The sequence below is a fragment of the Carassius carassius genome, chromosome 30, assembly GCF_963082965.1.
Source record: "Carassius carassius chromosome 30, fCarCar2.1, whole genome shotgun sequence".
Taxonomy (NCBI): Eukaryota; Metazoa; Chordata; class Actinopteri; order Cypriniformes; family Cyprinidae; genus Carassius; species Carassius carassius.
Window position 1 is genome coordinate 5,061,409 of NC_081784.1, and position 27,810 is coordinate 5,089,218.

At 36.2% G+C, this 27,810-nt stretch overlaps 1 protein-coding gene across 2 annotated transcripts; it reads left to right on the plus strand.

Moving 5' to 3' along the window:
- Nucleotides 1-2,920: 2,920 nt before the first annotated feature.
- On the plus strand, nucleotides 2,921-27,810 carry LOC132110457 (regulator of microtubule dynamics protein 2-like). Of its 2 annotated transcripts, XM_059517080.1 has the most exons (11): nucleotides 2,921-3,008; nucleotides 4,029-4,444; nucleotides 8,615-8,789; nucleotides 8,946-9,048; nucleotides 9,789-9,849; nucleotides 18,332-18,407; nucleotides 19,191-19,268; nucleotides 22,304-22,402; nucleotides 26,166-26,219; nucleotides 26,939-27,019; nucleotides 27,098-27,810. In XM_059517080.1, exons 1-11 carry the CDS (start codon nucleotides 2,925-2,927, stop codon nucleotides 27,143-27,145), a joined length of 1,275 nt encoding a protein of 424 aa, XP_059373063.1. In that variant the 5' UTR covers nucleotides 2,921-2,924; the 3' UTR covers nucleotides 27,146-27,810. The 2 variants fall into 2 exon arrangements, with proteins under 2 accessions (XP_059373063.1, XP_059373064.1); XM_059517081.1 differs by lacking the exon at nucleotides 19,191-19,268.

Consider the following 27,810-nt stretch of genomic DNA (forward strand, 5'->3'; position numbering starts at 1 on the left):
CCGAATAAGTTTTAGATCTGTTTCATTTCTCTGCATGCCATGATTTAATATGCAATTCTTCACTATTCACTATAAAAACACAGCATAGTTTCCAATATCTATTAGGATAAAGATAAGAATCAATATTTGATTGTTCAAAAGGCTATGATTAATCAGACAACCTATCTTTAGGGGAGACTGGGGGAATTTTTTTTTTTTTGCAGTTTTGTGGGCATGGAGGTCAGTGGAGAATGGCCAGCATCTCACAGCAGCTGAAAGTGCACAACATTACAGCAAAGCATAGATGGGAATGGATAGGCTACAGCAGCAAAGAACTAGGAGTCTATAGTGAAAATATGCATAAAAAACTAGAATATTCAAAATCGTGAAAATATTGCATGGTCTGACCAAGGGGTCAAAGTTTCAACAGTTAGCATTACCCTTGAGACGCCTGCTGGTAGATGCTGTTACTACAGTACACCATCTGGATGCAAAAGCATCTTAAGTACAGTCGTGGCCAAAAGTTTTGAGAATTTCATAAATATTAGTTTTCAAAAAGTTTGCTGCTAAACTGCTTTTAGATGTTTGTTTTTCAGTTGTTTCTGTGATGTACTGAAATATAATTACAAGCATTTCATACATTTCAAAGGCTTTTATCGACAATTACATGACATTTATGCAAAGAGTCCGTATTTGCAGTGTTGGCCCTTCTTTTTCAGGACCTCTGCAATTCGACTGGGCATGCTCTCAATCAACTTCTGGGCCAAATCCTGACTGATAGCAACCCATTCTTTCATAATCACTTCTTGGAGTTTGTCATAATTAGTGGGTTTTTGTTTGTCCACCCGCCTCTTGAGGATTGACCACAAGTTCTCAATGGGATTAAGATCTGGGGAGTTTCCAGGCCATGGACCCAAAATTTCAACATTCTGGTCCCCAAGCCACTTAGTTATCACTTTTGCCTTATGGCACGGTGCTCCATCGTGCTGGAAAATGCATTGTTCTTCACCAAACTGTTGTTGGATTGTTGGTAGAAGTTGCTGTTGGAGGGTGTTTTGGTACCATTCTTTATTCATGGCTGTGTTTTTGGGCAGAATTGTGAGTGAGCCCACTCCCTTGGATGAGAAGCAACCCCACACATGAATGGTGTCAGGATGCTTTACTGTTGGCATGAAACAGGACTGATGGTAGCGCTCACCTTTTCTTCTCCGGACAAGCCTTTTTCCAGATGCCCCAAACAATCGGAAAGGGGCTTCATCTGAGAATATGACTTTGCTCCAGTCCTCAGCAGTCCATTCACTATACTTTCTGCAGAAGATCAATCTGTCCCTGATGTTTTTTTTTGGAGAGAAGTGGCTTCTTTGCTGCCCTTCTTGACACCAGGCCATCTTCCAAAAGTCTTGGCCTCACTGTGCGTGCAGATGCGCTCACACCTGCCTGCTGCCATTCCTGAGCAAGCTCTGCACTGGTGGCACTCCGATCCCGCAGCTGAATCCTCTTTAGGAGACGATCCTGGCGCTTGCTGGACTTTCTTGGACGCCCTGAAGCCTTCTTTACAAGAATTGAACCTCTTTCCTTGAAGTTCTTGATGATAAATTGTTGATTTAGGTGCATTCTTAGTAGCCACAATATCCTTGCCTGTGAAGCCATTTTTATGCAACGCAATGATGGCTGCACGCGTTTCTTTGCAGGTCACCATGGTTAACAATGGAAGAACAATGATTTCAAGCATCACCCTCCTTTTAACATGTCAAGTCTGCCATTCTAACCCAATCAGCCTGACATAATGATCTCCAGCCTTGTGCTCGTCAACATTCTCTCCTGAGTTAATAAGATGATTACTGAAATGATCTCAGCAGGTCCTTTAATGACAGCTATGAAATGCAGTGGAAAGGTTTTTTTGGGATTAAGTTATTTCCTAAAATTATTTTCATTGCAAAGAAGGACTATGCAATTCATCTGATCACTCTTCATAACATTCTGGAGTATATGCAAATTGCTATTATAAAAACTTAAGCAGCAACTTTTCCAATTTCCAATATTTACGTAATTCTCAAAACTTTTGGCCACGACTGTATATCAGTAAACCTTGTTTATATAGAAACATTTTTCAAAACTCATGATTTCTTTAGAACAAGGATGCCCTTTCATGCATGGTGTCCATTACAGTGGACAGATATGTGGAAGTCATTTTACATTTACATTATATGAAAAAAAAAGAAAATATTAATTGTGTGCAAGATGGAATGACGTAAGGGTGAGTAAAGTTGCAATTGTGGCCTAATGGTTAGAGAGTTAGTCTAGTAACCCAAAGGTCAGTGGGTTCCAGTCTCAGTACTGATAGTAATGTAGGTGGGAGCAGTGAATGTAGTGTTTTCTTCTGTCCTCAATAGTGAGCCTGATTTCTCCAAGTTCCTGGTGAACATGTTCCTGGATCAATATCCTTGTTGATCCTGGAACAACATTCCAATCAACCACACAGGAGTGATTTTAATGAACTTTGAATCTTTGCCTAAGTTTTTCTTAGGTCATTTTCATTGAGCAGCTTTAATCTGCAATTTTACATATGCATCACGATAAAGTGTGTTTCTTATTGGCGGTGCCTCTTTATAGAGTCAATATTCAAAGTACAAAGTATACAGTAGATGCTATCTAAAGAACATGGTAATATGTTTAGAATTGTTACAATTGAATATTGCATAAAAAATGCTATTTGAAAATGCTATTTGAGAGTGTAATGTTCAATTATTTATATATATATATATATATATGACAGACAGACAGATAGATAGATAGATAGATAGATAGATAGATAGATAGATAGATAGATAGATAGATAGATAGATACTCATCAGTAGACTAGTTCATTCATCCACCACATTTTACTAAATAGTAATGTCTAACTTCTACTCAGTATTAAACATAATTCTTGTTTTTGGGTTATCATGGCGGAACCTTCAGTATCAAGCACTGGAGCGATGCGGACTGTTTTTGCAGACGCACCGCTGCGCTCAGGAGAGTTTGAACAGGTAAAAGCTGCTATTTTTTAAGAATGTCACTGATTTATGAGTTTGTTTTATGTTTTTTTTACTGACGGGGCCTGCTCTGATGCTGTTTGAAGTACTATTTTATTCCCCGCTACATGTGCGTATATAGGCATATAGCATAATTCTGTAAAGCCCTTGACAGTTGATTGATATCTGCTGCGGTTTGAAATGTTTTCTGAACTCTTGACGCTTTTCTTTAAGGTGAACTGAGAGCTTGTAACATAATATTTATATACGTTTATTATTATTGCTGGTTTTCTTGCTGATCTTGTGACAAAAAAGTGCCAATTGTATTAATGTATTTTGTAATTAATATTCATTTTCATTCATATTCCAAAATATGGGTACGTTATATTTTTGCTATGCAATACCTTGCAAACCTCATGGCTGTGTTGTAATCTACGATCTTATTATATCGTATTATTATTATTATTTTTTGCATATCAAACAGGACGGAATGTTTAAGATTTAAATATATACCACAGAATCCATCCACACTGATGTTTATGCTGTTATTTTCCCTCCAGAATGATGTAACTTCCTGTAGGATGATGAACACTTGGATTAAAAAAAAAAAAAAAAAAAAAATATATATATATATATATATATATATATATATATATTATGGTATTATTATGGTATTATTATTATCATTATTATCTTATTAATAGTTTTGATTTACTATATAGATTCTTGATGTGGTGGTGTTAGCGCAGTGGATAAGACACATGCCTTTGGTGTGAGAGACCCAGGTTCGAATCCACTGTGAGGCACCAATGTGTCCCTGAGCAAGACACTTAACCCCTAGTTGTTCCAGAGGCGTGCGACCTCTGACATATATAGCAATTGTAAGTCGCTTTGGATAAAAGCGTCAGCTAAATGAATAAATGTAAATGATGTGGAGTGTTACTTTCTTGATGTGGCATTAAAATTAGCATAACAATTATGTGCGTTACCTGTGAAGTGTTTAATCAGAGTATTCTTTCGCTCTTGTCTCTGCAGTTTAGGATGGCTCAAGCAGACAGCAGGGCTCTGGCTTTGGGAGTTCTGGCAGGGGCTGCTGGGATCAGCTTGGTGATTGTCTTCTTCCGCAAAATAGGAGCAGGCAGTGGCAGAGTCCTTCACCTGAGCAGAAGCGCAGGCAGTCTGGGTCTGCAGACGAGCCAGGCGGAGGTGCTGGATCAGCTGGGTGCTCTGATCCACTGTGTGTCTGAGCTCAGAGAGGAGGTAAAAGCCTTGAAGGATGCACTTCCACAGCTGCAGGACAATGTCAGAGATCAACTGAGGGGCCGGAGGGGGGACGATATCAGTGCTCACAAAGCAAGTCCCCTTCATCGAACTCCCAGTAGCAGAAAAAGAGCAGGAGTCTCAGGTAGAAGTGAAAGACAAAGCTCAGGAGAAGCAGAGAGTGAAGGAGGGTGAGTTCACTGAGATGCCAATTTGGCAGGTGTTTCTATTTTAATTTATAGAAGGCAGAAAATGCTTCTTCCTGACAGATATTGATTAATTATACGTCACAAAATATCACATTTGTTTCTGTGACAGCCTTAGTCAGCTAGCTAGATTCTTTGTTTAGCTAATACACCTTCTGCCTGTCAATCATTTTGAACATCCATTATTTGGAAGCAGAATGAAGTGGAGAGAGTTTGGAAACCAGTTTTAAATCCACTTTCTGGATTTTTTTTTATTTATAAGCATAAGTCTCTTATGCTCACCAAGGCAGTATTTACTTGATCGAAAATGAAGTAAAAACAGTAATACTTTGAAATATTAGAGTTTATTCTAGTTCAGCAGCCATTCCTGCAGTCTTTAGTGTCGCATCCTTCAGAAGGCATCGGTTAAATCCAGTTAAAGCATGTATATGATTCAAATAATAAGATTATGAATAAAGTAATTGAAAATGATCCTAAACATAACCAGAACTGTTGGTTTTCTTTACCTTCAATATGTAAGTATTAGAAATCAAATAATGATTTTTATTTTGATGCTTTTATTTATTTATTTTTTACCGATAGCTAATCGGCATGTTTAAAACTAAAAACTAATGATGGTTATTGCTATAAAATAACAAAAATCAAGGTTTCAAACTGTCCCCTTAACTAATGTTATAGAAACAAAATTTTTATTTATTTAGTTTTTGACGTTTCCTACTCTGGGCAAATGTAACATAATTGAGTGTTTTAGAAGGATTAGAATAGTGTGCATAGCTGAGGAGTGATTCAGTGAGAGAGCCGAGAGCGTTCCAAATCATGTGTCGTCTGAACTCTACTGCCTCCAGTCATTCATTTGAACAACTGCTCACTAAATTCAGCACTAAGCACTTTACAAGTCCGTTCCAGTCTCACTAAATTCTCCTTCCAAAACCGTTCAGAAATAATCTGCTTTGTTTTCCATAGCATTAAACTTTAGTTCTTGTTATGTTTGAGACATTATGTTCTTCAGCACCTTAAAGGTCCAAAATGATTTGTTATCTTAAGCCACTTGGTTTGTGCATCTTCGCCTCCTAATATTCCAAGTGTAAAAATAAAGGAAACACTCAAGGCGTTCAAGTTTTCATAAGTTGTTTTTATATGTCTCTTTGGAGCGTTTCTAGACCATGACTGGCTTTTGTGTTGCTTGGTTTTTATGGTTTTACTTTGAGCAGGCAGGATGTGTTTTAACACAATATTCTAGCAAAGGACGTTGATTCAAGAGAGTGTGTGTAGTTTGATCCTGGAGCCTCTTGGGTTTCAAAGGACTGTTCATCTGTCAAAAACCATTTCCTCCTTTCTGTCTCTCTTTAAAGCACCGGCTGATCAATCTGAATGAGTGACTGCTACGTTATCACAGCCTAATATTTACTTTCTCATGTAGGCACTTGTAATTTCTGTCACCGTTCCTACATTGCTTGAGTACAGTCACGTCACAGCTTGCCTTAGTTGCTAAAGAATGTAAATACATGAACATTTATAATGATATCATTTATTATGTTTGATTGCTGTAGATTTAGAAAAAAAGTTGTTGTTTACATAGAAGCAGACAGGTCAGATCACAGATGCGTAAGGACGGAATGAGTCTATAAAGGATGCATTTCTTTAATCAAAATAATACAGTAAAAACAGCAATACTGTGCTTTTTTATTATTATATACATTTTTACAATATAAAATAGTTTTACATTGTAAAATATTCAAAAATGTTATTTATTCCTGTGATGCAAAGCTGAATTTTCTGCATCATTACTCCAGTCTTCATAACTCATTCCAATATGATTTGCTGCTCAAGAAACATTTCTTATTATTGGCAATGTTGAAAACATTTGTATTGCTTAATACTTTTGTGGAATCTATGATACATTTTTTATTCAAGATTGTTTGATGATTAGAAAGTTGTCTTGTCACTTTTGATTAATTTAATGTATCCTTGCCGAATAAAAGTATTAATTTCTTTCAAAATAAAATCTGTCTGACCCCCAACTTGTAGCTTTTGGGGTTAGTACCATTCCAGAGGAATAACAAAGGTCTTTGTGTCCAAACTCAAGGGGCTACGTCTCAATGTGTGCAAAGCTATTTACTGTTGGGAAGGTAACCTTGTTCCCCTGAACAGCTCTCCTTTACAAAGTGTTTGTGCTTTGTTTTGCATATTATAGGCTTGAAACATGAGAGTTTTATTCAGTTCTATTTGGACATTTAAAGTGTATTAACCATAACAAGAACTCAAACCTTCACTCTTTCACTGTAGGGTCTATAAAAACCATTTTTAAAGGCCTAGTGCAATTTTGTGCACACTAACACACTTAGTGTCAGATTTATTTATTTATCTTTTTAAGGGGTGATATGAGTCCCTGGAGAATTTGTGGAACATTTGTTACCTTTTATAATAGATTTTTTTAACTGTAAATATTGTGTGTCATCCAAAACTACTACTGCTACTATTAATATCGTGTAACTATAACTACTACAAAACTATTGTGAAAAATGATTATAATTTACAAGAACTGTTTTCCATTTCAAAATTTGAATTAAATGTAAACAATCAAAAACACACAGGCAGAGTACTGAATAAAGATTAGAACGAAGCTCAATCCCTGGCATTTCTATCACCAAGCGTTTCTTTGATTCCTGGGCTGTGGGTTATTTCCTTTGACTGTCATGAGCGGCCGTCTTGTATGTAACTTTGAAGTGCCCTGAGAGGTTCCAGCTCCAGCACATCCCTGCAGAACTATCGCTCGAAGTCTCAAATGTTCTCATGAACCGCGAATGACGCAAATGCTTTAGGTGCCAGCTCTTAATGGAAGCCTTTTATGTTTTCACTTTTTCTCAGGTCTTTCATTTGTCCCTGAACCTGTAATTAATGTTTTTACACTCATCTCGGCTGCTGAGAGTGTAAGTGAACGCCTACAGTCATTGAAAAGGGACGTTTTTCTAAGGCTGTAAAACTTAGGCAGGTATTGCGTGCCTCATAAGGAAAGTAAACAACCCTCACAGTGTTTTTACATGAAAGCCTTCAGGTGTCAGTCTGAAACAGGCAATCCCAGTAAACAATTAATTCGCTTGCTACACATGCGCACAGATTCTGTGGATATTTTGCCTGTAAGCACTTTATAAATGCATATCCATTACTGACTGCACAAGTGACAATTTTTGAAAACACCCATAGGTTTGTACATTCATTACCAAATTTGTGCTCGGCCTCCAAAGGGAATTCCTTCACCTTCTGTCTCTTGTTTGGGGAAAAAAAAGCACACATTTTATGCAGGTTATTTTTGCCTGAGCTTCCAGATAGGTATCCTTTAGGTAGAATATAACGTAAAGCATTATAAAATCCACTTTGCCTCTGTAATGTGCATGTATTTGAGTCCATTTTTATGTTTTAAATTGAAAGGAGTAGTTCAGCCAAAAATTAAATTTACTGAAAATTATTCACTCTCAGGCAATCGAAGATGCAGATGAGTTTGTTTCTTAATGGGAACACATTTGGAGAATTTCAGCATTCCATCACTTGCTCACCATAATGGATCCTCTGCAGTGAATGGGTGCCATCGGAATGAGGGTCCAAACAGCTGATAAAAACATCACACTAACCCACACGACTATAGTCCATAAAATACGAGTCCATAATAACACTTCCATCAACAAGTCCATCCTCTGTTGTCCTCTCCCATCAAAACCAAAAACAATTTTTTTTTTTTTTTATTGTTTTGGACTGGTTTTGCTTTAAGCAATACTTAATCTGTGCATATTTCTCTCCTGATTCAGACAAGACAAAAAATATGATGGGTTTTTTTCTTACAAACACCACTTTTTGCTTCACAAGATGTTAATTTATGGACTATGTGATGGAGGCTCTCATTCTGATGGCACCCATTCACTGAGGATCTATTGATGAGCGATAAAATGTTAAATTTCTTTAAATCTGTTCTGATGAAGAAACAAACTCATCTACATCTTGGATAGCCTTATTTCTAGGCTAATTATTCCTTTAAAGAGTCACTTAATTTTTCCAAAATACATTTAATTCAAAAAAACTTTTAAATTGCATCCTTGTTGTCAGGAATTGATATTCCAACAGCAGATACTTGCTCAATGTCTTCTCTACTGTGTGCTACAGGTATATAACCGCACTGACAGATTCCGAGGAAGATGAAAGTGAAGATGACCAAAAACCACTGCAGGAACCAGTGGATGAACTCACAGCTCTGCTGCGGAAAGCAGACCGACTGCACACCAGTAACGGGGCAGAGAAAGCACAAGGCCTGAATGCTCTGCTGGAGAGGAAAGCAGAGGTATGTAAATTACTGCTCAAAAGCTTGGGGTCAGTATGATTTTCTTAATGTTTTTGAAAGAAAATAATACTTTTGTTCAACAAGGATGAATTAAATTTAAAGTGACATTTATAATTTTACATGTTATAATAACACGCGTCATTTATGTGCTTACAGTTTGATCAGAAGTGCCAGTACCTTTGGCGGTTGTCCAGAGCCTATGCAGATGCACATGATTTTGCTCTAGACCTTGCAGAGAAGAAGAGCTGTGCTGAGAATGGTAATCACAGCTTTTCTTATTACAGGTGGACAGGTATTTGTACATTGCAGACATTTGTGTCAGAATTGAATAATTTGACATAATGGTTCAAATGTAATACTTGCTATCGATTTAATTTATCATTTAATTATCAGCATTTGGTTGCTTTTCTCTGCAAATAATTCGGTCATAAAATTAAGTGTGATTTATTAAATTAATTAATTGCCATTTAATTTGATTTAGACAAAAAAATGATTGACAAGCCTAATGAATTTTATAACCTATCTTGACTTATTCATGAAAACACAACTACCTCTAATCGTTAAGTGTATGCTGTCTTTAGGTTGTGTCCTGTATTTTGCTCTTAATCTGTTTGCACTCTATTCTCATTCTGTTCTTTTTTTTTCTCTCACTGCCAATTAAATTTAACACAATAGCCACTCAGTCCTTGAGTACATTGGGGGGGGGGGGGGTCAACTAGTTTGGTTTCCGAACTTTCTTTACTATTATGTCTTTAATAGCTTATCTACAGTCACTTCTTTGTATGAAGGCTTTAGTGTCAAAGACTTCGGAAGCAGACCAACTATCACTTCTGTCAAAATCTTTAGAGGAAGTATGTTTTATTAGTCCAGTGATGAACAGGTGTGTGATCATCTGCTGAGAAAAAAAATGTTTTAAATTTCATTTTATTTAGGTGTGACAGATTGGATGCTACTGGTCTGTCATATCTTGTTTAGTTTGTTTGCGTTTTTTCGTTTTAGGAAAAACAGTTGGTGAAAAGGTGATTTCCATCAATCCACTGTGTGCTGAAGGTCATCAGTGGTGAGTTAGTTCATATTTAAAAATCCATTTAATATTTTTTAATTCATATTAATATTTTATTTTGTCAGCTTTATTTCAATTAACAAAAAATAGTTTAAGTAGTTTTGATTTTAGTTTTAGTTAGCAATAACCATTGACTACTAGGGTCCAGATTTACTAAACAAGGCAAATAAGAGTTGGACTGCAGACCCATGAAATTGCAGATGAGAGTGGAAAGTTCTGTTGTTAATCTCAATGCACAAATTAAAAAACACTGACACATCTATAATGTTGGACAATTTGACTGAGAAACTTTAAACTTATTTACAATATAATCTAATTCCCAGCCTTTCACGTACCTCTTACTGAAAACTTTTTATCATAGCTTATACTTTACTGTGATATTGTGGGGCCTAGGGCTGGGACAACACGTCGAGGTCATCGATGACGTCGACGCAAAATATGCGCATCGATTCGTCGACTTGTTTTTATTTCTCTAAAAAACGTTTGCAAAACGTATACCTTATGTGCGCTGAATATACGCGATGGCCGGATCAACATTCTGTCCAACGTTATATAACCAATCCAGGGGTTTTTCTGCATTGATCTTTTTTTTTGGCGGCTTTCAAAGCCTTATTTGATCGGTGAGTGATGTAGAATAGAATGACTGCTGCGCCTGACAGGGCGCGTACGAGAGAGAGCCCCGGCTGTGTGCGCGCACTCAGAGTCTTCAAACAACACGAGCGCTTCTTGCTCTCTCTCTCCCTCGTGCATATTAATCAAAATCATTAAACACGATAGAAAAAAGGCGAAACACCCAAGTTTCACGCTCGCTCGCGCACTCACAGTCTTCAAACTACACGAGCGCTGTCTTGCTCTCTCTCTCTCTCTCTCTCTCTCTCTCTCTCCCTCCCTCCCTCGTGCATATTAACCAAAATCATTAGACACGATAGAAAAAGGGCGGAACGCCAAAGTTTCACGTGGACCATTCGGAGATTTTTTTGTTCTCCATGACAGGCTGCTGGCTCCCACTGTTAATTTTTATTTTTTATTTTTTGGAAAAGCACTCTCTGTATTAGCTTAAAGCTCTAAAGTTTACATTGGTTACTTTATTCTTTCAATTGCTCTAAACAAGTATTTTGGGTGAACTTTTTTATTGAATGCTAGACATCAAGTTGTTGTTATTTTCATCTGAAAGAAGAACATTTTTTTTCAGTAAGCTAGTTTCAGTAAGCTATGTGTTTTCAAGGCTTCAAGGTTTTATTGAATGCTATCTCTATACAAGTGCAAAGTAATGCATTCTTAGTCAGTCTTTTATTTTGTAATTTTAAGAGCAATAAACATATATTGCAATGTTAAGGAATTCATGTTTTTTTCATTCAGATATGTTAATCAACATGTATAAATTGTTAGTAGTCAATTAATGGGGAGATAATTGAAATCGAATCGGTCTGGAAAAATTAATCGTTAGATTAATCGATGCATCGAAAAAATAATCGCTAGATTAATGGTTTAAAAAATAATCGTTTATCCCAGCCCTAGTTTATTCAACAAATCCAATGTGCTCAATTTAGTTTCAAGAGTTTTTGCATTATTCAAGATCATTTTGAGAAATCTGGCCTTCATATGTAGAGAAACACATTTGCATACTTGTTTGTAGCACCTGGGCTCCTGTGTGTTTCTGTGGATGTCTGAATGTATATGTGGGTGTGCGTGTATGTGGGTGTCCTGCACCGGAGGTGTTTTAAAGGCTTGCAAGTTCACTCATCTTGCAAAACCCTCTTGATAGCATCACGACACCCTAGGAATGTAAACATATGCAAAGACAGCCCCAAGCTAACATATAAATATGCACACACACACACACACACACACACCTACTTAATTGCTTGAAATTTCTATGTTTGCTATGTTGCAGTATTAGTGTATATACACTCCCGTTCAAAGTTTGGGGTCACAAAGTTCTTTTTGAAATGAATGAATATAATATTTACCAGCATTAAATTGATCAAAAGCGGTAGTAATGACATTTACATTGTTTCAAAATATAGTTCTAAATTAGAAATAAATAAATATTAAGCAACATAACTAATATCAACATTGATCATAATTATTTATAATAATAATAATAATAATAATATAGATTTACATTAGAATGAAGGATCATATGTCACTGGAGACTGGAGTATTGGCGGCTGAAAAATTCAGATTTGCATCACAGTAATACATTTTAAAACACTTAAAAATATATACTATATTTAATATTATAATATTAAATGGTACAAATAAATATTTTTAGTGTTTTCATCAATTTATTCATAATCTATTAATTAATTCATCATGCTTATCAACCGTGAGCATATAAGAGGCTTCTAATGGTAGAGGCTTATTTTGGCACATGGCATAATTTAGATGACTGACTAAATATGTGGATGCTTTTGTGCTTGTCCATCTGATATTGTTTATATAGTTTTGAAATGCGAGAAACCGACATTCCCTTAAATTGAAAGACACATGATAACACGTGCTTCATAGCTTCATGTATTGCATAATGATAATTATCACTCAACACTTTTTAGGTTTAAGTTTATATCATATCATCCTGCCTAATCCAAGAGCAGGGCAAGCTGCCTGTTTAGTTTGAATGATTTGATGGCAGTCGATCAATAAAATATTAGCAACTGCATAGCAATGGCTTTATAACCACACAACATTTTAGTGTGATTGTTTTCTGTAAATGCAGTTTTGTAAGTTTTGCAGTTTCTTTTCTGAATAAACTTGTATTAGAAAGTCCTGATACAATGCCCATTTTCAGCTCTTCTTTTGGCATGTACTTTGTTCAGTTGTTGGGGTTTGACGTTTATTTTGTCAGATTCCCTGAGCTGAAGGTTTTTGTCATTGTCTCATGGTTAATTCTGGTCATTTATTCTTCTGTTTTGCATCATAACTGGTTTTGCTTGCAAACAGAGAGTCAGTCTGACCTTCAATGGCATCTCTTTTCATTGAGACTTTATTGAATACTCACCCCAAGGTGATGAGAGAGAACTTTCTGTTCTGAGCCGAGAGGTGAAATGAATCTGTTCTTTCTGTCGATCAGTTTGACTCTTAGACCTCTTTGTTTGTGGCCAGTTGCTCAGGGGTTTTCTCTGCCCATGAGGAAATAACTGATTGAAATCCTCTGGCAGCCACAAATCTTAGTGTTCAGTGGATTTTTTTTTTTTTCATTTGTTTCTGTGTGGTTTGTGTTTGTGTATGAGTCTATATAATATTTCAACTCACCAAAAGGTCTCTAAGCACCTGCCAGAAACAACCCTTGGCCAAACCACACTATTGCTTGTACAGTCCCTTCTCTCCCTCTTCTGGTGTCATTTTCATTCTGTACTTGCTCTCTGTTTCTCTTTCTCCCCCACACACACATTTCAAGATCGAATAAACTTTACAGAAGTTTCACTCCAGAACACTGGAAACTGCCTGAAGCTCACAAAACCTCTCCGACCTGTTCTGAGCATGAAGAATTACACTAATAGAGTAACAAACATCTGCTTGTTTTCTTTAACACTCTTGGATTTCATGGCCACTGAACTTGACATCCTTTGCTTCAATTCATCTTTTTAATTATAAATCTAAATTTGCATTTCCCACAGAAAAATATCAGTGCATGCAGGGCAGCAAATGACTAAATTTGTAGGTAAAACTAGGATTTAGACTTTTTTTCTGAATAAATAATATGCTGCATCAGTCACCTTATTTAGACATGGTTGAAGTCATTGTATAAATTGAGCATGCAATGTATTTTTTGTCAGTTGTCCTCAAAAGTCAACACATTGACATCTTTGAAGTGTAAAGGAGGTTACTGATGGTTAAATAGATGCATGAAAGACTAGTCACAAGTTAATATTCAAATAAGGCTAAAAATAATATGTTTGAAAATGCACTACGTTTTGCACACTTTGCACTTTTTTGCAGTTTTGCACTTTATTTGTGGCCTCTGGATAATAAATTAGTATGAGCTTTGTTGGCCTATTTCTTGTGTGATGCAATTTGATCTAAAACAGTAAAATTCAACTTTACCATCACAGAAATATTATTACAATTTAAATGAACTGTTTTCTATTAGAATATTTTTTTAAAAGTCCTGTGATGGTAAAGTTTAATTTTGGGCATCAAGTCAAGTCAAGCCACCTTTATTTATTTAATGCTTTATACAATTTTACAGTGTTAAACATGAAAAACGTATGCTGATAATGCAAAAGGACAACAGAAAACAGTCATTTTATTCAGTTAAATTCGGTTCATTGTTGACTTAGTGATGTCACCATCCAGGTCAGCTCAGTTCTCATCAAACAATCTCCGCTGACATTCAGGGCTGTAAAGGTCGTCTTTAGGTGCTGATCCACCTTCTATAATTCAATAAGAGCACACTTAAGTACTGAGGAGCTAAACCATTCAGGGCTTAATGAGTATTAGCAAGATTTTAAAATGTATACAATGTTTAATAGGGAGCCGGCAAATATCGTCATACTTCCTGGTTCTAGTAAGATCTCTAGCTGCTGCATTTTAGAACCAGCTTAAGTTTGTTTAGCGAGCAGAGCAGCCACCCAGTAAAGCATTACAATAATCTAACCTTGAGGTCATGGATGCATGAAATAATGTTTCTGCATTTGATGTTGAGAACATAGGTCATAATTTAGATATATTTTTAAGATGGAAGAATGCGGTTTTATAAACACTAGGAGTATGGTTTTCAAAGGAAAGATTGCTATCAAATAGCACAGCTAGGCTCCTAAATTATGGCAAAGAATTGACAGCACAGCCATCAAGTGTTAGAAAGTGTTCTAGATTATTATATGCAGAGGTTTTTGGTCCAATAATTAACACCTCAGTTTTTTTTTATAATTTAGCAGTAGGAAATTACTAGTCATCCAGTTTTTTATATCAACTATGAATTCCATTTGTTTTGTGAATTGGTATGTTTCTCCAAGCTGCAAAGAAATATAGAACTGAGTGTCATCAGCATAACAGTGAAAGCTAACACAATGTTTCCTGATGATATCTTCCAAGGGTAACATGTAACGCATGAAAAGCAATGGTCCTACAGTAGAACTGAGCCTTGTGGCACTCCATACTGCACTTTTGAACTATATGATACATCTTCATTCACTGCTACAAATTGATAATGGTCAGATATGTATGATTTGAACCACTTCAATGCAAGTTCACTAATGCCAACATAATTTTCTAGTCTATTCAAAAGTATGTTGTGGTAAATAGTGTCAAGTGGAGCGCTAAGATCAAGTGACCCTAATAGAGAGATACAACCACAGTCAGATGATAAGAGCAGGTCATTTGTAACTCTGATTAGAGCAGTCTCAGTGCTATGATAAGTCTAAAAATTACAAATAAAATTTAGATTTTTTGGATTTGTGGCAGGTCATTCTGGTGAAGAATAAATTTATCAAATGAATTTCAATATTTTCAATCTGTTGCTTGTGTATTTCCAACGGTATTGCTTTGAAACAGTATTTCCACATTCTTGTTCACAAAGTATCCACACGTGGTAAACCGTTTTTATTATTGGGGATGTTTACCCATGATGCCCCTGTGGAGGGAAACCCCAGATTTCTAGAATGAGGAGATGTTTTCAGGTGTGTGACGTGCTCATTCAGCCAGCAGAACTTCTGCCACTGGCTTCCATCACTTTGCTGTGGTTTAATGTTCAGGCCTCCAGGCATTGCCAGAACATGACAGCAATGAATAAAAATGCTTCACAAACCAATCTGTGAAAGGAGGGGGGAAGGAATTATCCCCTGGAACATTGAGCAACATTCTCCCCACCTGCACTGTCTCTGCCAGCAGTTGTTATTAGTAATCACTTCTGGTATGTATTCATGTTGCTTCAGTTCAAATCTATTTGCAGGTCATCAAGGTTTAGACACACTACAAGCTAATTTTTCTGTTTTGACTTTGTTAGCTCTGTTCAAAAACCAGTGTGTATTGTCTACATAGGCAGCATGACTGAAATGGACCCTTATAAGTGACTGATTTGGAACGCTATGCACAGGCAGCAAAAATTGCAATCAAATAGTTTCAGACTATGCAGACAGCACACTTAGTTTTGGAACAGAGCTGTTGATTTTAAGGCATCCGTCATCTTTGCCCCTCAGAGATCTCATCTCAAACTTTGTGATCTTCTGTTTTGGTTGGTCATCCTATTTTTGGTGTAGAGTGTTCAATGTAATTGTCCTTCTCTGCACCATTTTGTCACAGTAGCCAGACAGAGAAATTGTCAAAACTTGCCCAAGTGTTTGTTTGCTTTAGGAGAAAGTAGGGGAAATATGTTTCTACACTGTCTGTCCTGAATGCCAAGCTTAGAGAGCCAGCTCCTCAACATAGTGACATAATGTTCATTCTCAATTATTCTCTATGAAAAACTAAAACTGCTGTTATTCAGTTCAAAGTCAGACTTCTGACAAACAGCATAAAGTCCACATTTCAGCTTTTTCTGTTCACCTTGACAGGAACAGACTGTTTGAGCAACACATAAATATAATGTCTATGGTTCTTATTTGGATGACATAATTTTCATTCACACAGACAACTTAGAAAAAAAGCAGAGTATGCTGTTCAATTTGTGCAAATATAGTTTAATTGTGAAAAAAAAAAAGATTTTTCCATTGGCTTTTGTATTACTGCAGAAATTAAGCAACCATAAGAAGTTTATGATTCTTATACATTTTCTTCATTATGATACTGTTCACAAATGAACATGGATTTGGCCTAAATACAATTGCTGGAAGTAAAAAGCTAAAGGCAGTCTATGAACAAACTACGCAGGGTCACATGACTCCAACGCCACCACCACAAAACATGCAACAAGTCTTTTGGTCTTTTATTTAAAATGTTTTTTTTTTTTTTGGGAAGTTTGAGTTGGGATAGTTTGCAAGAGCATGATTAGGGACAGAATTAAGCTGTGAAAATGATGAGTTGACCGTTTTGCTTTGATGCAATAAATGTCCATTGTAGTCCTTTTAAACAGCTGAAGTAAAGGCTTTAAAAATGTTACAAGTGGATATTACTGACAGGTGTCTTATATTTTGATCTTGTGTTAACCACAAACCTTTCAGACATTTAATAAAAAAAAAAAAAACATTGCCTTGGATGATGGAACTGGAAATGCTAAATGCAACTCTTTTCTGGGTTCAGCTTACAAAGATATGTAATCCCTGCAGTACTATTTATTTAGCCTTGTAAATGCAGTTTGGTTTCCAAATTTCTTAAAACTCTGTCCTTACTCTCCAAGGTTGCACAAACTCAGCCAATCAGATTAGATCTTGCTAGATTGATAAGTTCAGCTGGTCAGTGAACAGACTGTGGGTGGTCCATGGACGTGCATCTTTTTGTTACTTGAATCTCTTTCCTGCATGCATTTAATTTTCCTAGCCAGTAAAAAAGCTTCATTCCCACAGCACAACTACCCCCCCACCCCCTACCCCCCACACACAAACACAACACACACCAGGGTGACTGAGTACAGTAAGTCTATCCATCAAGGTACGTCTGTGCTAGTTTTGTGTTTTTCCTCTGGTGAACTCAGTCTTTTTGCTACACAGTCTGTCACCCAATCAGACTCAGACAAATGGAGCCCCTCTCACCTCCTGTGACAGTCATTTGACCTCCTCACCCCTTGATTGTACACATAAAAGGTGTTTATGCCCGGCTCCATTGTTTGACTGTGAGTACCAGCAAGATTTACATCTCTATGGTGGAACAGCTTTGATCACCTCTCAGCTGGCGCCTCAAAACACCATAAACACACAACACATACACACGCACATCAGTCCTACACCTAAAATCACTGCGCAGCCTCAAGTAGCAACATGATAAAAGACATCAATCTTTATTAAATAGCCTAGTTAAATGTGTAAATATTAATAATCAAAATAATTCTTCCACAGTTTAGTTCATTAGATTAAAGGTTGGCAGTTCAACTTGGCACATGTGTGCATTAATTAGCAATTTATAGCGGCTTTGAAGGTGGTTAATTCAGTTAGTAATTCGAGTCAGATTTTGTAATAAGAAATTACTTGTAGCTTTTTATTAGATAAAATGTTTATGGTTTGAAGAGCTGATGTTAATTTTGTCCAATGGTGCTTAGATCATAGCATGAAAATATTGGAAACAAGTCGACAAAAATGTTTAAATATTTCTTAAGTTTGTTAATACTTTTATTAATTAGAAGTATACTTCTATACAGATTCCAACCTTCTTAGAATTGACTCATAAACTTTTGGATAGTCTCCAGTGACCAGTTACTCTCCACAGCTATCCATAGTAGTTTGATAATATACAAGTCAGGTCATTTGTCTGGCAAGGGGCAGAGGTTAAAGTTCATTTTGATGCTCCAACTGTAAACCCCTAATTAATGGAATTTAGCATAGCATCAGTTCATTTATTACTATTACTGTTTAATTTTCTCTCTCTGTTTTTGTTTATCTTTGCACAGGTATGCTATACATTGTGGGCTCCTGTCAGAGTATGAGTCTATTCAGAATAAAATAAAAAATGCTTATCTTTTTAAGGTGAGTGTGCATATTTGTTCTTTTGGATGGCAAATGTGTAGACAAATATCTTAATTGCTCCATTGTAGAACATGCCACTTAAATATAATAAAATAAAATATATATCTCAAATACGTTTTTTTTCCTGTTTATATTAAATCCAATCTGTCTTAAGCTTAAATGCAGACAGCAGAATATTGGAACAGTTCAGATGTACTGTTTACAGCTGAGCTCATGTTAACAGGAAGTAGTTACTTCCAGTTACTTCCTCTTTTAATTACTTCCAGATGCTCCCAGTTACAAATCTGACCTTAATTATTTTCACATTTATTGCTGCCCTGTGCTTTATGTAGAGAATAGTTTAAGGGCAGTAAATGATACGGTGATCTCAGCATAAGGTCGTTTCAGTTGATTTCACTGGTTGGATGTGTTGATGGGAGCATAGCATCAGCTTCTGTGAGAGTTAGTGTTCATAATCTTATCTGAGACGAGAGGAAATGGAATGAGGGTACCACACGCAAACACGTATTTCATAAGAGCAGATCAGTCTCTGATACACGTAGCATTTTATCTTAGCTGTCAGCTAGATTTCCAAACACCACACACCTGCAGAGCCCTGGCAGGTGAGCTAGCAGAGAGAGAGAGGAGCTGAATGACAGATGCGTGTGGTGGGTTTTTCTATGTTCGTGCGAGACAGTTCAGCAAAAATATTTGCGGTATCTCAGCTGTAGAGATCAGACAAGTCTTGCCACATAGAAAGAAACCTCTCACTCTCTTCCTCTCTCTCTTTCTCTCTGTCTCAAGGATCATCTGGATAAGGCAATAGAGTTGAATCCTGAAGATCCTCTGTCGTATTACTTGCTGGGCCGCTGGTGTTATGCTGTGAGTGACAGAGCATTTGGTATTAGTGTGTTTGGGGAAATTCATGACATTGTGTTAGTTAAAGCCTGAATCAGGGTTCCCACGCTCAAAAAAAGCCTGGCGAAATCAGGGAAATGTATTTATTTTTTCTCTTTTTCAAAACGTACACACACACACACACAAAATAACATTTTAATTAATGGAACTGGATATAGTGAATATACTACCCTTCAAAAGTTTAGTTTTGAAAAGAAATCTCTTATGAAAATCTCTTATGATCAGCAAGGCTGCAATTATTTGATCAAAAGTACAGTAAAAAACGAATTATTGTGAAATGTTATTACAATTCAATTACGATTTCGTCTCTGCTCTTTGCGGATGATGTTGTCGTGTTGGCCTCATCAGGCCAGGACCTTCAGCATGCACTGGGACGGTTTGCAGCCGAGTGTGAAGCGGCTGGGATGAGAATCAGCACCTCCAAATCCGAGGCCATGGTCCTCAGTCGGAAAAGGGTGGCTTGCCCACTTCAGGTTGGTGGAGAGTTCCTGCCTCAAGTGGAGGAGTTTAAGTATCTTGGGGTCTTGTTCACGAGTGAGGGAAGGATGGAACGGGAGATTGACAAATGGATCGGTGCAGCTTCTGCAGTAATGCGGTCGATGTACCGGTCTGTCGTGGTGAAGAAAGAGCTGAGCCGCAAGGCGAAGCTCTCGATTTACCGGTCAATCTACGTTCCTACTCTCACCTATGGTCATGAGCTTTGGGTCATGACCGAAAGGACAAGATCCCGGATACAGGCGGCCGAAATGTGCTTTCTCCGCAGGGTGGCTGGGCGATCCCTTAGAGATAGGGTGAGAAGCTCAGTCCCCCGGGAGGAGCTCAGAGTAGAGCCGCTGCTCCTCCACATTGAGAGGGGTCAGCTGAGGTGGCTCGGGCATCTGTTCCGGATGCCTCCTGGACGCCTTCCCGGGAAGGTGTTCCGGGCACATCCCACTGGGAGGAGACCCCGGGGGAGACCTAGGACACGCTGGAGAGACTATGTCTCCCGGCTGGCCTGGGAACGCCTCGGTGTCCCCCCAGAAGAGCTGGAGGAAGTGTCTAGGGAGAGGGAAGTCTGGGGTTCTCTGCTTAGACTGCTGCCCCCGCGACCCGGCCCCGGATAAGCGGTAGAAGATGGATGGATGGATGGATGTTATTACAATTTAAAATAACTGTTTTCTATTTCAATATATTTTAAAATGTAATTAATTTGGAAAAAAGAAACTTTACTCCAGTCTTCAGTGTCACATGATCCTTTAGAAAACATTCTTCTAATATGCTGAATTGCTGCTCACTGAACATCCTCAATGTTGAAAATAGTTAAACTTCTTATTAGTGTTCTTTGGTGAAAAGAAAGCTCAAAAGAATGGCATTATTTAAAATATTTTGTAACATTATAAATGTCTTTACTGACAGTAATTTAATTTATATTTGCTAAATAAAAGTACAGATAGCTTTAAAACAACTTTTGAACAATAGCATGCATATAATTATTACGAGTGCAGTCTGCTTAAATAAATAAAATACAATTAAAGTCTTGGGAATTCATTGATCAGAAATGAATATACCCTGACTAAATGAGTGTTGCAATTTTCTTTTATTTATATATATATATAGTACAGACCAAAAGTTTGGAAACATTACTGTTTTTGAAAGAAGTTTCTTCTGCTCATCAAGCCTGCATTTATTTGATCAAAAATACAGAAAAAAATGTAATATTGTGAAATATTATTACAATTTAAAATAATTGTTTTTAAATTTATTATACTTTAAATTATCATTTATTTCTGTGATGCAAAGCTGAATTTTTAGGATCATTATCACATGATCCTTTAGAAATCATTCTAATATGATGATTCATTATCAAAGTTGGAAACAGTTCTGCTGCTTAATATTTTTTCAGAACATGTGATACTTTTTAGGATACTTTGATGAATAATAAAAAAAAAAGAAGCTATGTTTTTAAAATATAAATATTTTGTAATAACAATATACACTACTGGTCAGTAATTTTTTTTTTTCTTTTTTTAAAATAAAATCAATACTTTTATTCAGCAAGGATGTGTTAAATTGATAAAAAGTGATAGTAAAGAAAATATAATATTAGAATATATATTATTAGAATTTTTTTTTATTTTGAATAAATGCAGTTCTTTTTAACCTTTTATTCATCAAATGTATTAGACAGCAGAACTGTTTCCAACACTCATAATAAATCAGAATATTAGATTGATTTCTAAATGATCATGTGATAGACTGGATGTTACATGTGACACTGAAGGCTGGAGTAATGATGCTGAAAATTCAGCTTTGCATCACAGGAACAAATTATTTTTAAAAAGTATATTCAAATAGAAAACTATTATTTTAAGTTGTAATAATATTTCACAATATTACAGTTTTTTCTGTATTTTTTATCAAATAAATGCAGGCTTGATGAGCAGAAGAAACATATTCTAGGTTCTTCAAAGTAGCCACCTTTTGCTTTGATTACTGCTTTGCACACTCTTGGCATTCTCTTGATGAGCTTCAAGAGGTAGTCACCTGAAATGGTCTTCCAACAGTCTTGAAGGAGTTCCCCGAGAGATGCTTAGCACTTGTTGGCCCTTTTGCCTTCTGTCTGCGGTCCAGCTCACCCCTAAACCATCTCGATTGGGTTCAGGTCCGGTGACTGTGGAGGCCAGGTCATCTGGCGCAGCACCCCATCACTCTCCTTCTTGGTCAAATAGCCCTTGATGCCTTCAGTGTGAATCTACAATTTTCATAGTCATGAAAATAAAGAAAACTTTTTGAATGAGAAGGTGTGTCCAAACTTTTGGTCTGTACTGTGTATATATATATATATATATATATATATATATATATATATATATATATATATATATATATATATATATATATACACATTTCTATTTATTTATTTATTGTGGTCACTTATTATGTGGTCACTTGTTGCCTATCTGCACATTGATAAAGGACGTTCTTAGTCATGATTCTTTATAAACCTATTGTATGTGCAGGTGTCACAATGTACCTGGATTGAGAGGAAAATTGCTTCTACTCTGTTTGGAGAGCCACCCAGTGCCACGATCCAGGACGCCCTGCACAACTTCCTCAAGGTGGGGATCTGATCACTCGGACGCACTGGTGATTGATTGTGTAAAGAGCCTCTTTATTTAGTGTTAGTATTAAGTGTATGTTATGGATATTTGGGAGGCTGACATGATAGTTAACTTATTTTACTGTGCTGAGAAAAAGAGAGAGATTTGTCTTAGAGGTCCCAGTTTAAATAACAAACCCTGTTCATTTATGACCTGTGTTCCTACATTCAGTGTTTTACATAAGGTGCTCTCTCCTCTGATGTTCTCCTGTCCTTTGTATCTCACCCATCACTACTTATTTAAAGGGTCTGTGTTTAGACTTGTTGCACCCTGCCAAGACAACACAGCATTCTGTAGAGTTATACAACACAATGTCTGATTAAAGGAGAGAAATAGGCAATCGTTGTTCATCGTAAATCATTAATAGTCTAATTTTGGGTAAAAAATGGACACCAAGCAACTATGCCAACAGCTTATGACCAAATAACATGATGTCTCTTCATCTACACACCTTCATATAGAATCCAGCTTTATTAGCTACATAACCAAAAGTATGCGGAAACCCCCTTCAATGTAATGGGTTTCAGCTACGCCTGTTACTAGTAAAGTAGGTGCTTAAAATCAAGCATCAATACAGCCATGCATCTCTTTGGACAAACATTTTTAGTTGAATGTAACATACATGGTACTGCATGATAATTTACAAAAAAGGCTTCATAGAAGAGCAGAAGCTGGAAATGCATTTAGTTTTAAATTGAGATGTTCAGGATGCACACTTCTGTTCAAATGTTTGGAGTCAGTAAGATTGATTGATTTAAATTAATGCTTTTATTCAGCAAGGATGAATTAAATCGGTCAGATATGACAGCAAACAAAAATAGCATTGTTACAAAAAAAGTCAAATAAATCAATTAAAAAAAATGCAAAAAATATATATATATTTATTTTTTTCTTTTACTTTATATTCATCAAAAATACTTGATAAAAAATCATTTAAAAAATATTTTTATGTAGAAAGTGGTTAATTTAAATGTTATACAATTTAAAACAAAAATCTGTTTTTAATGTGTTTTAAGCCAATACATTCAGCTTTGGTGAGCATAAGAGTCTTCTTTAAAAAAAAAAAAAGTAAATCTTTAAATCGGTAAGTACATCTTACCGATCCCAAACTTCTGAACGGTAGTATATGAGTAGGATTTTAGGCTGGCAGACATTTGGCAACATAGTTCATTTCAAATTATCTCACCACTAAATGTGCTTTCATGAATAATAGATTTCTTCCAAATGTTTATCTGTTGGTTTTTGTTTGGAAAATCAGGATTTGAGATTATGAGAAAATGTGTTTTTAATATTTTTCCTTTCACCCTAGAAGATCAAATATTATTGTACATGTATTAATGTAAAGATCATTCAAACTCAATTTATCAAAAGGAGGAGAAAAGCTATATTTTTTTCTTTGTTGAAAACATAAGCTCAAATATATGTGGCTACTGCAGCGTTTATATTTTGTGTGATTGTGTAAGTCTCATAAATGTTGACAGTGTTATTTATTGCTCTGATTATAGAGTGGAGGTGTACAGCCTGCAATGGTAATTGTTTAATATCTAATTTAACACGTTGGAGAATGTACCCTAGACATTTGCCTGCCAGCAGTTCAGTCATTTGTTCAAGAGAGAGCTGTTTTTCATGATCTCATTTAATTAACTACACATGCAATGCGAAAAATATGTTACATAAACAGTCTGTTTCTATATCAATAGTAGTGCTGTCAAATGATTAATCACATCCAAAATAGGATTGTTTACATAATGTGTGTATATTTATTTATTATATATAAATACAAACGCATGCATAGATTTAAGAAAAATATTTTATATTTATGAATTATATTTATATATAATATAAAATATAAGAATATAATTATATTAATACATAAATTCAGGGCTCCAAACAAAAAGATCGAGTAAAGAGCCATTTGCTCATGTAAAAAAAAAAATGTAGGCACTATATAATTTTTTTAGGTGCCACAGAATAAATGTGTTTTATTTATTTTATTAGTTTATTATTTATATGCATTTTATTTTTACATTTTAACACTTCAATCATAGTGTTATGTGTTTATGTCTCATCTTTTCTTGACTTTATCAGCACTTTAATCCATCTTGTCTAAATGTCTTTTTCAACTTGAAATATGCAGTCATAAAGAAATGTTCATTATCTGTACCAGTATCATGGACCATAAGCATCACGAGTCATCGTGAATCATCATGAGTGTAGTTTGGGCTCCACCTCAACACATCCTGTAAATGTTGTCATACACTCTTAAAAATAAAGGTGCTTTACAATGCCATAGAAGGACCTTTTTTGTCTAAATGGTTTCACAAAGAACCTTTAACATCTGAAGAACCATTAAGTTTCACAAATGGTTCTTCAGATTATAAAAAGGTCAGAAAGAGATGGTTCTTTAAAGAACCTTCTTTGTGGAACTAAAAATGGTTCTGTGAAAAACCTTTATTTTTAAGAGTGTGTCCTGTCTTTCACACTTTCAGTCTGTTTTTCTTAATTAGTAAAATGCAATTTTATAGGAGTTTAATCATAGACAAAAAGTTAAGTAAAAATATTAAAATGGAATAGCGCATGAATATAGCAAAATGCACCTCTTTATGGTTATTTTTCTAGCTGACTGATGAGCTTATAGACACCAAAATGGTAATTCAGAGGTAAATGTTTATTACTTTGCAATGTTTACAAGCTTTACATGTTTTCCGCAGTTTGCAACTGTTGTACTGTAGGCTCTCTTATATAATAGCATACCTTTTGATGTTAATTCATGTTCATTATGTACTATAGTCAGTAGCGAGCCGTGGGGTTTCAGTCAGGGCCTTCAGTAAGCAACTGTAAACTACATAGACTTACACATCTCTGTAACAGCTTACGCAGCCATATGCATATAATTCACACATTATGCCACACACAGGCTCTTAACGACAATTACAGCTGATCAACAACTCAACAGTAGGCTATATCCAAAAGTAAAAGTAATCCACCAATACACGATTAATTTCTAACACTCTAAAATGATGACACGCCCACAGCAGCAGAAATGTACAAATGCTGGACATCCATCACAGTATTTTCAGACAACACGTACACCTCCATAACAATGTGCATGAATTAATACTCGTCAAATAATAAAGCACTCCATGTGTCTGTCATTCCATGTCTCTTTACTCGTATAAAAAAAAAATAAACATGGTCAAATAACTTGTTGTCCTCAGTGCTAGCTGTTAGCCACTTATAGATGCAGTCTTTGAAATGGCGCACAAAACCGTTGTTAACAAATTCAGTTTAAGTAGTTTATCCTTCAGTTATTCCTCTTATGTCTGCAAAAGAGTGCCTTGAAAAAGGCAGATCGGCAACAAGGTCTGGTGTAGAGGCGCCGGCGACAGCGGCTTGGAAATTCCCAACTAAACGATGGACGCAGTGTTGCCAAATTGGGCTACTTTAACAATGTTGTCGTGGGTTGTTTTTCATGTCTGCTGGTTGAAGCGACCTCAGTGACGTGATACTTAGCCCCTCGAATGTGAATTCTACCAGGAGAACCCCACCAAAAACGTGTATTTAACTCCTGAAATGCGATTTTTAACAGGGGACACCTTGAAACGCGACTGGGTGGGTTTTGTCGAGAAAACCTGGCAACCCTGGCTGGGGTTCATAATTTCAGTCTGACTGTGGATAACAGATTGCATTTGCTAACTTTGTCTTTTGCTTAATTCTACAGGCAGAAGAGATCAGTCCCCAGTATTCAAAATTCAACTATGTGTTTTTAGCCAAGGTAAAGACTCTTTTGCTTGGCTATTTTATAAAGGAACTTAATATTGATAATAATAAAAAAATAATAATATTGACTGGGTATTTTGCTGGCTTTGTTCCAAACCAAGTGAGCTGCCTTGCTGACTACCACCTACATAGCTACCTTCCAAAGCAGCATATATTAAGTATTAACATAACTAATATGGAATGTTCTTCTATATGCTCTTGCAAACTATTCTAACTCAAACTTCCAGGGAAATTTTTTTTTTTTTAAATAAAGACTGAAAGACTTGTTGCAGGTTTTGTGGTGGTGGCGTTGGAGTGACCCTGCGTAATTTATTTATAAACTGCCTTTAGCTTTTTACTTAGCAATTGTATTTAGGCCAAATCCATGTTTATTTGTGCACAGTATCATAATGAAGGAAAAGTATAAGAATCATAAACTTTTTTTTTTTTTGACAATTAAACTGCATTCTTCGCTTTGTTTTCTAAGTTGTCTGTGTGAATGAAAATGATGTCATCCAAATAAGAACCATAGACTATTATAGAAATTCTGCACAGTTTCTGCTAAATGGCATGTAAAATGTAATAAATGCACTTTGTGTTGCTCAAATAGTCTGTTCCTGTCAAGGTGAACAGAAAAAGCAGCTCATGAGATGTTGAAAATGAGCCAGTAAAGGAACATTGAGAACATTGTAAGGGTTTACTGTAACTGCACCTATATCATGTTTCTCTTGTCAGTGTTACAAAGACTTGGGTCAGAGGAGTCAAGCCCAACAGATGTGTGACGCGGCCTCTGCAATGAGCATTGAGACTAATGAGGTGTTTTTCTTTTGTTTTGAATCTGATTTATTGTAATTTCAGTCTCATGTCAATGTAATTCTTTTTTTTTTTTTGAAGGATGAGGAAGCACAGAAGGAATTGGAGGCCCTTGTCGCATCACTTTAAATCTCCAACAAAAGGCAACAAAAGCTGTCTGTCTTTGTGTTCCGTCTCTTTGAACTGGACTGTAGCTGTTTTCCCTCAAACCAACACATGAACTAGTAATGTTGGCCTGGATTTACTGCGCCTCTATTAAAGGGGAGCCCAGCAGCAATGTTTTGTTTACTCAAATTTTATGGACAAAATATTGTATATGTTTTTCAGGACAATTTCTTTTAATTCTTTTTGACTGTTTGTCCCCCAGAACATTTTAGACATTAACAATAACAGTTTCAATGCACATTGTGGCCCCATGACCATCAGTGGCAGCTGTTAGATTGAATTTAGAATGAATTTAAGTTTCGTTAAGGAATAGTTTGTCCAAAAATGAAACTTTGCTGAAAATGTACTCACCCTCAGGCCATCCAAGATGTAGATAAGTTTTCATCAGAACAGATTTATAGAAATGGAGCATTACATCACTTGCTCATCAATGGATCCTCTGTAGTGAATGGGTGCCGTCAGAATGAGAGTTTTTCACCGGTTTTCACTTCACAAGATGTAACCGTAAGTGATGGATTGGAGTTGTGTGGATTATTGTGATGTTTTTAAATCAGCTGCTTGGACTCTCATTCTGACGGCACCCATTCATTGCAGAGGATCCATTGGTGAGCAAGTGATTTAATGCTACA

Bases quoted from the DNA above. Each gene is read 5' to 3' on its own strand.
- LOC132110457 (XM_059517080.1), top strand. From the start codon at position 2,925: ATGGCGGAACCTTCAGTATCAAGCACTGGAGCGATGCGGACTGTTTTT. The intron at 4,445-8,614 runs GTGAGTTCACTG...TGTGTGCTACAG, and splicing joins GAAGCAGAGAGTGAAGGAGG to GTATATAACCGCACTGACAG. The intron at 26,220-26,938 runs GTAAAGACTCTT...TTCTCTTGTCAG, and splicing joins ACTATGTGTTTTTAGCCAAG to TGTTACAAAGACTTGGGTCA.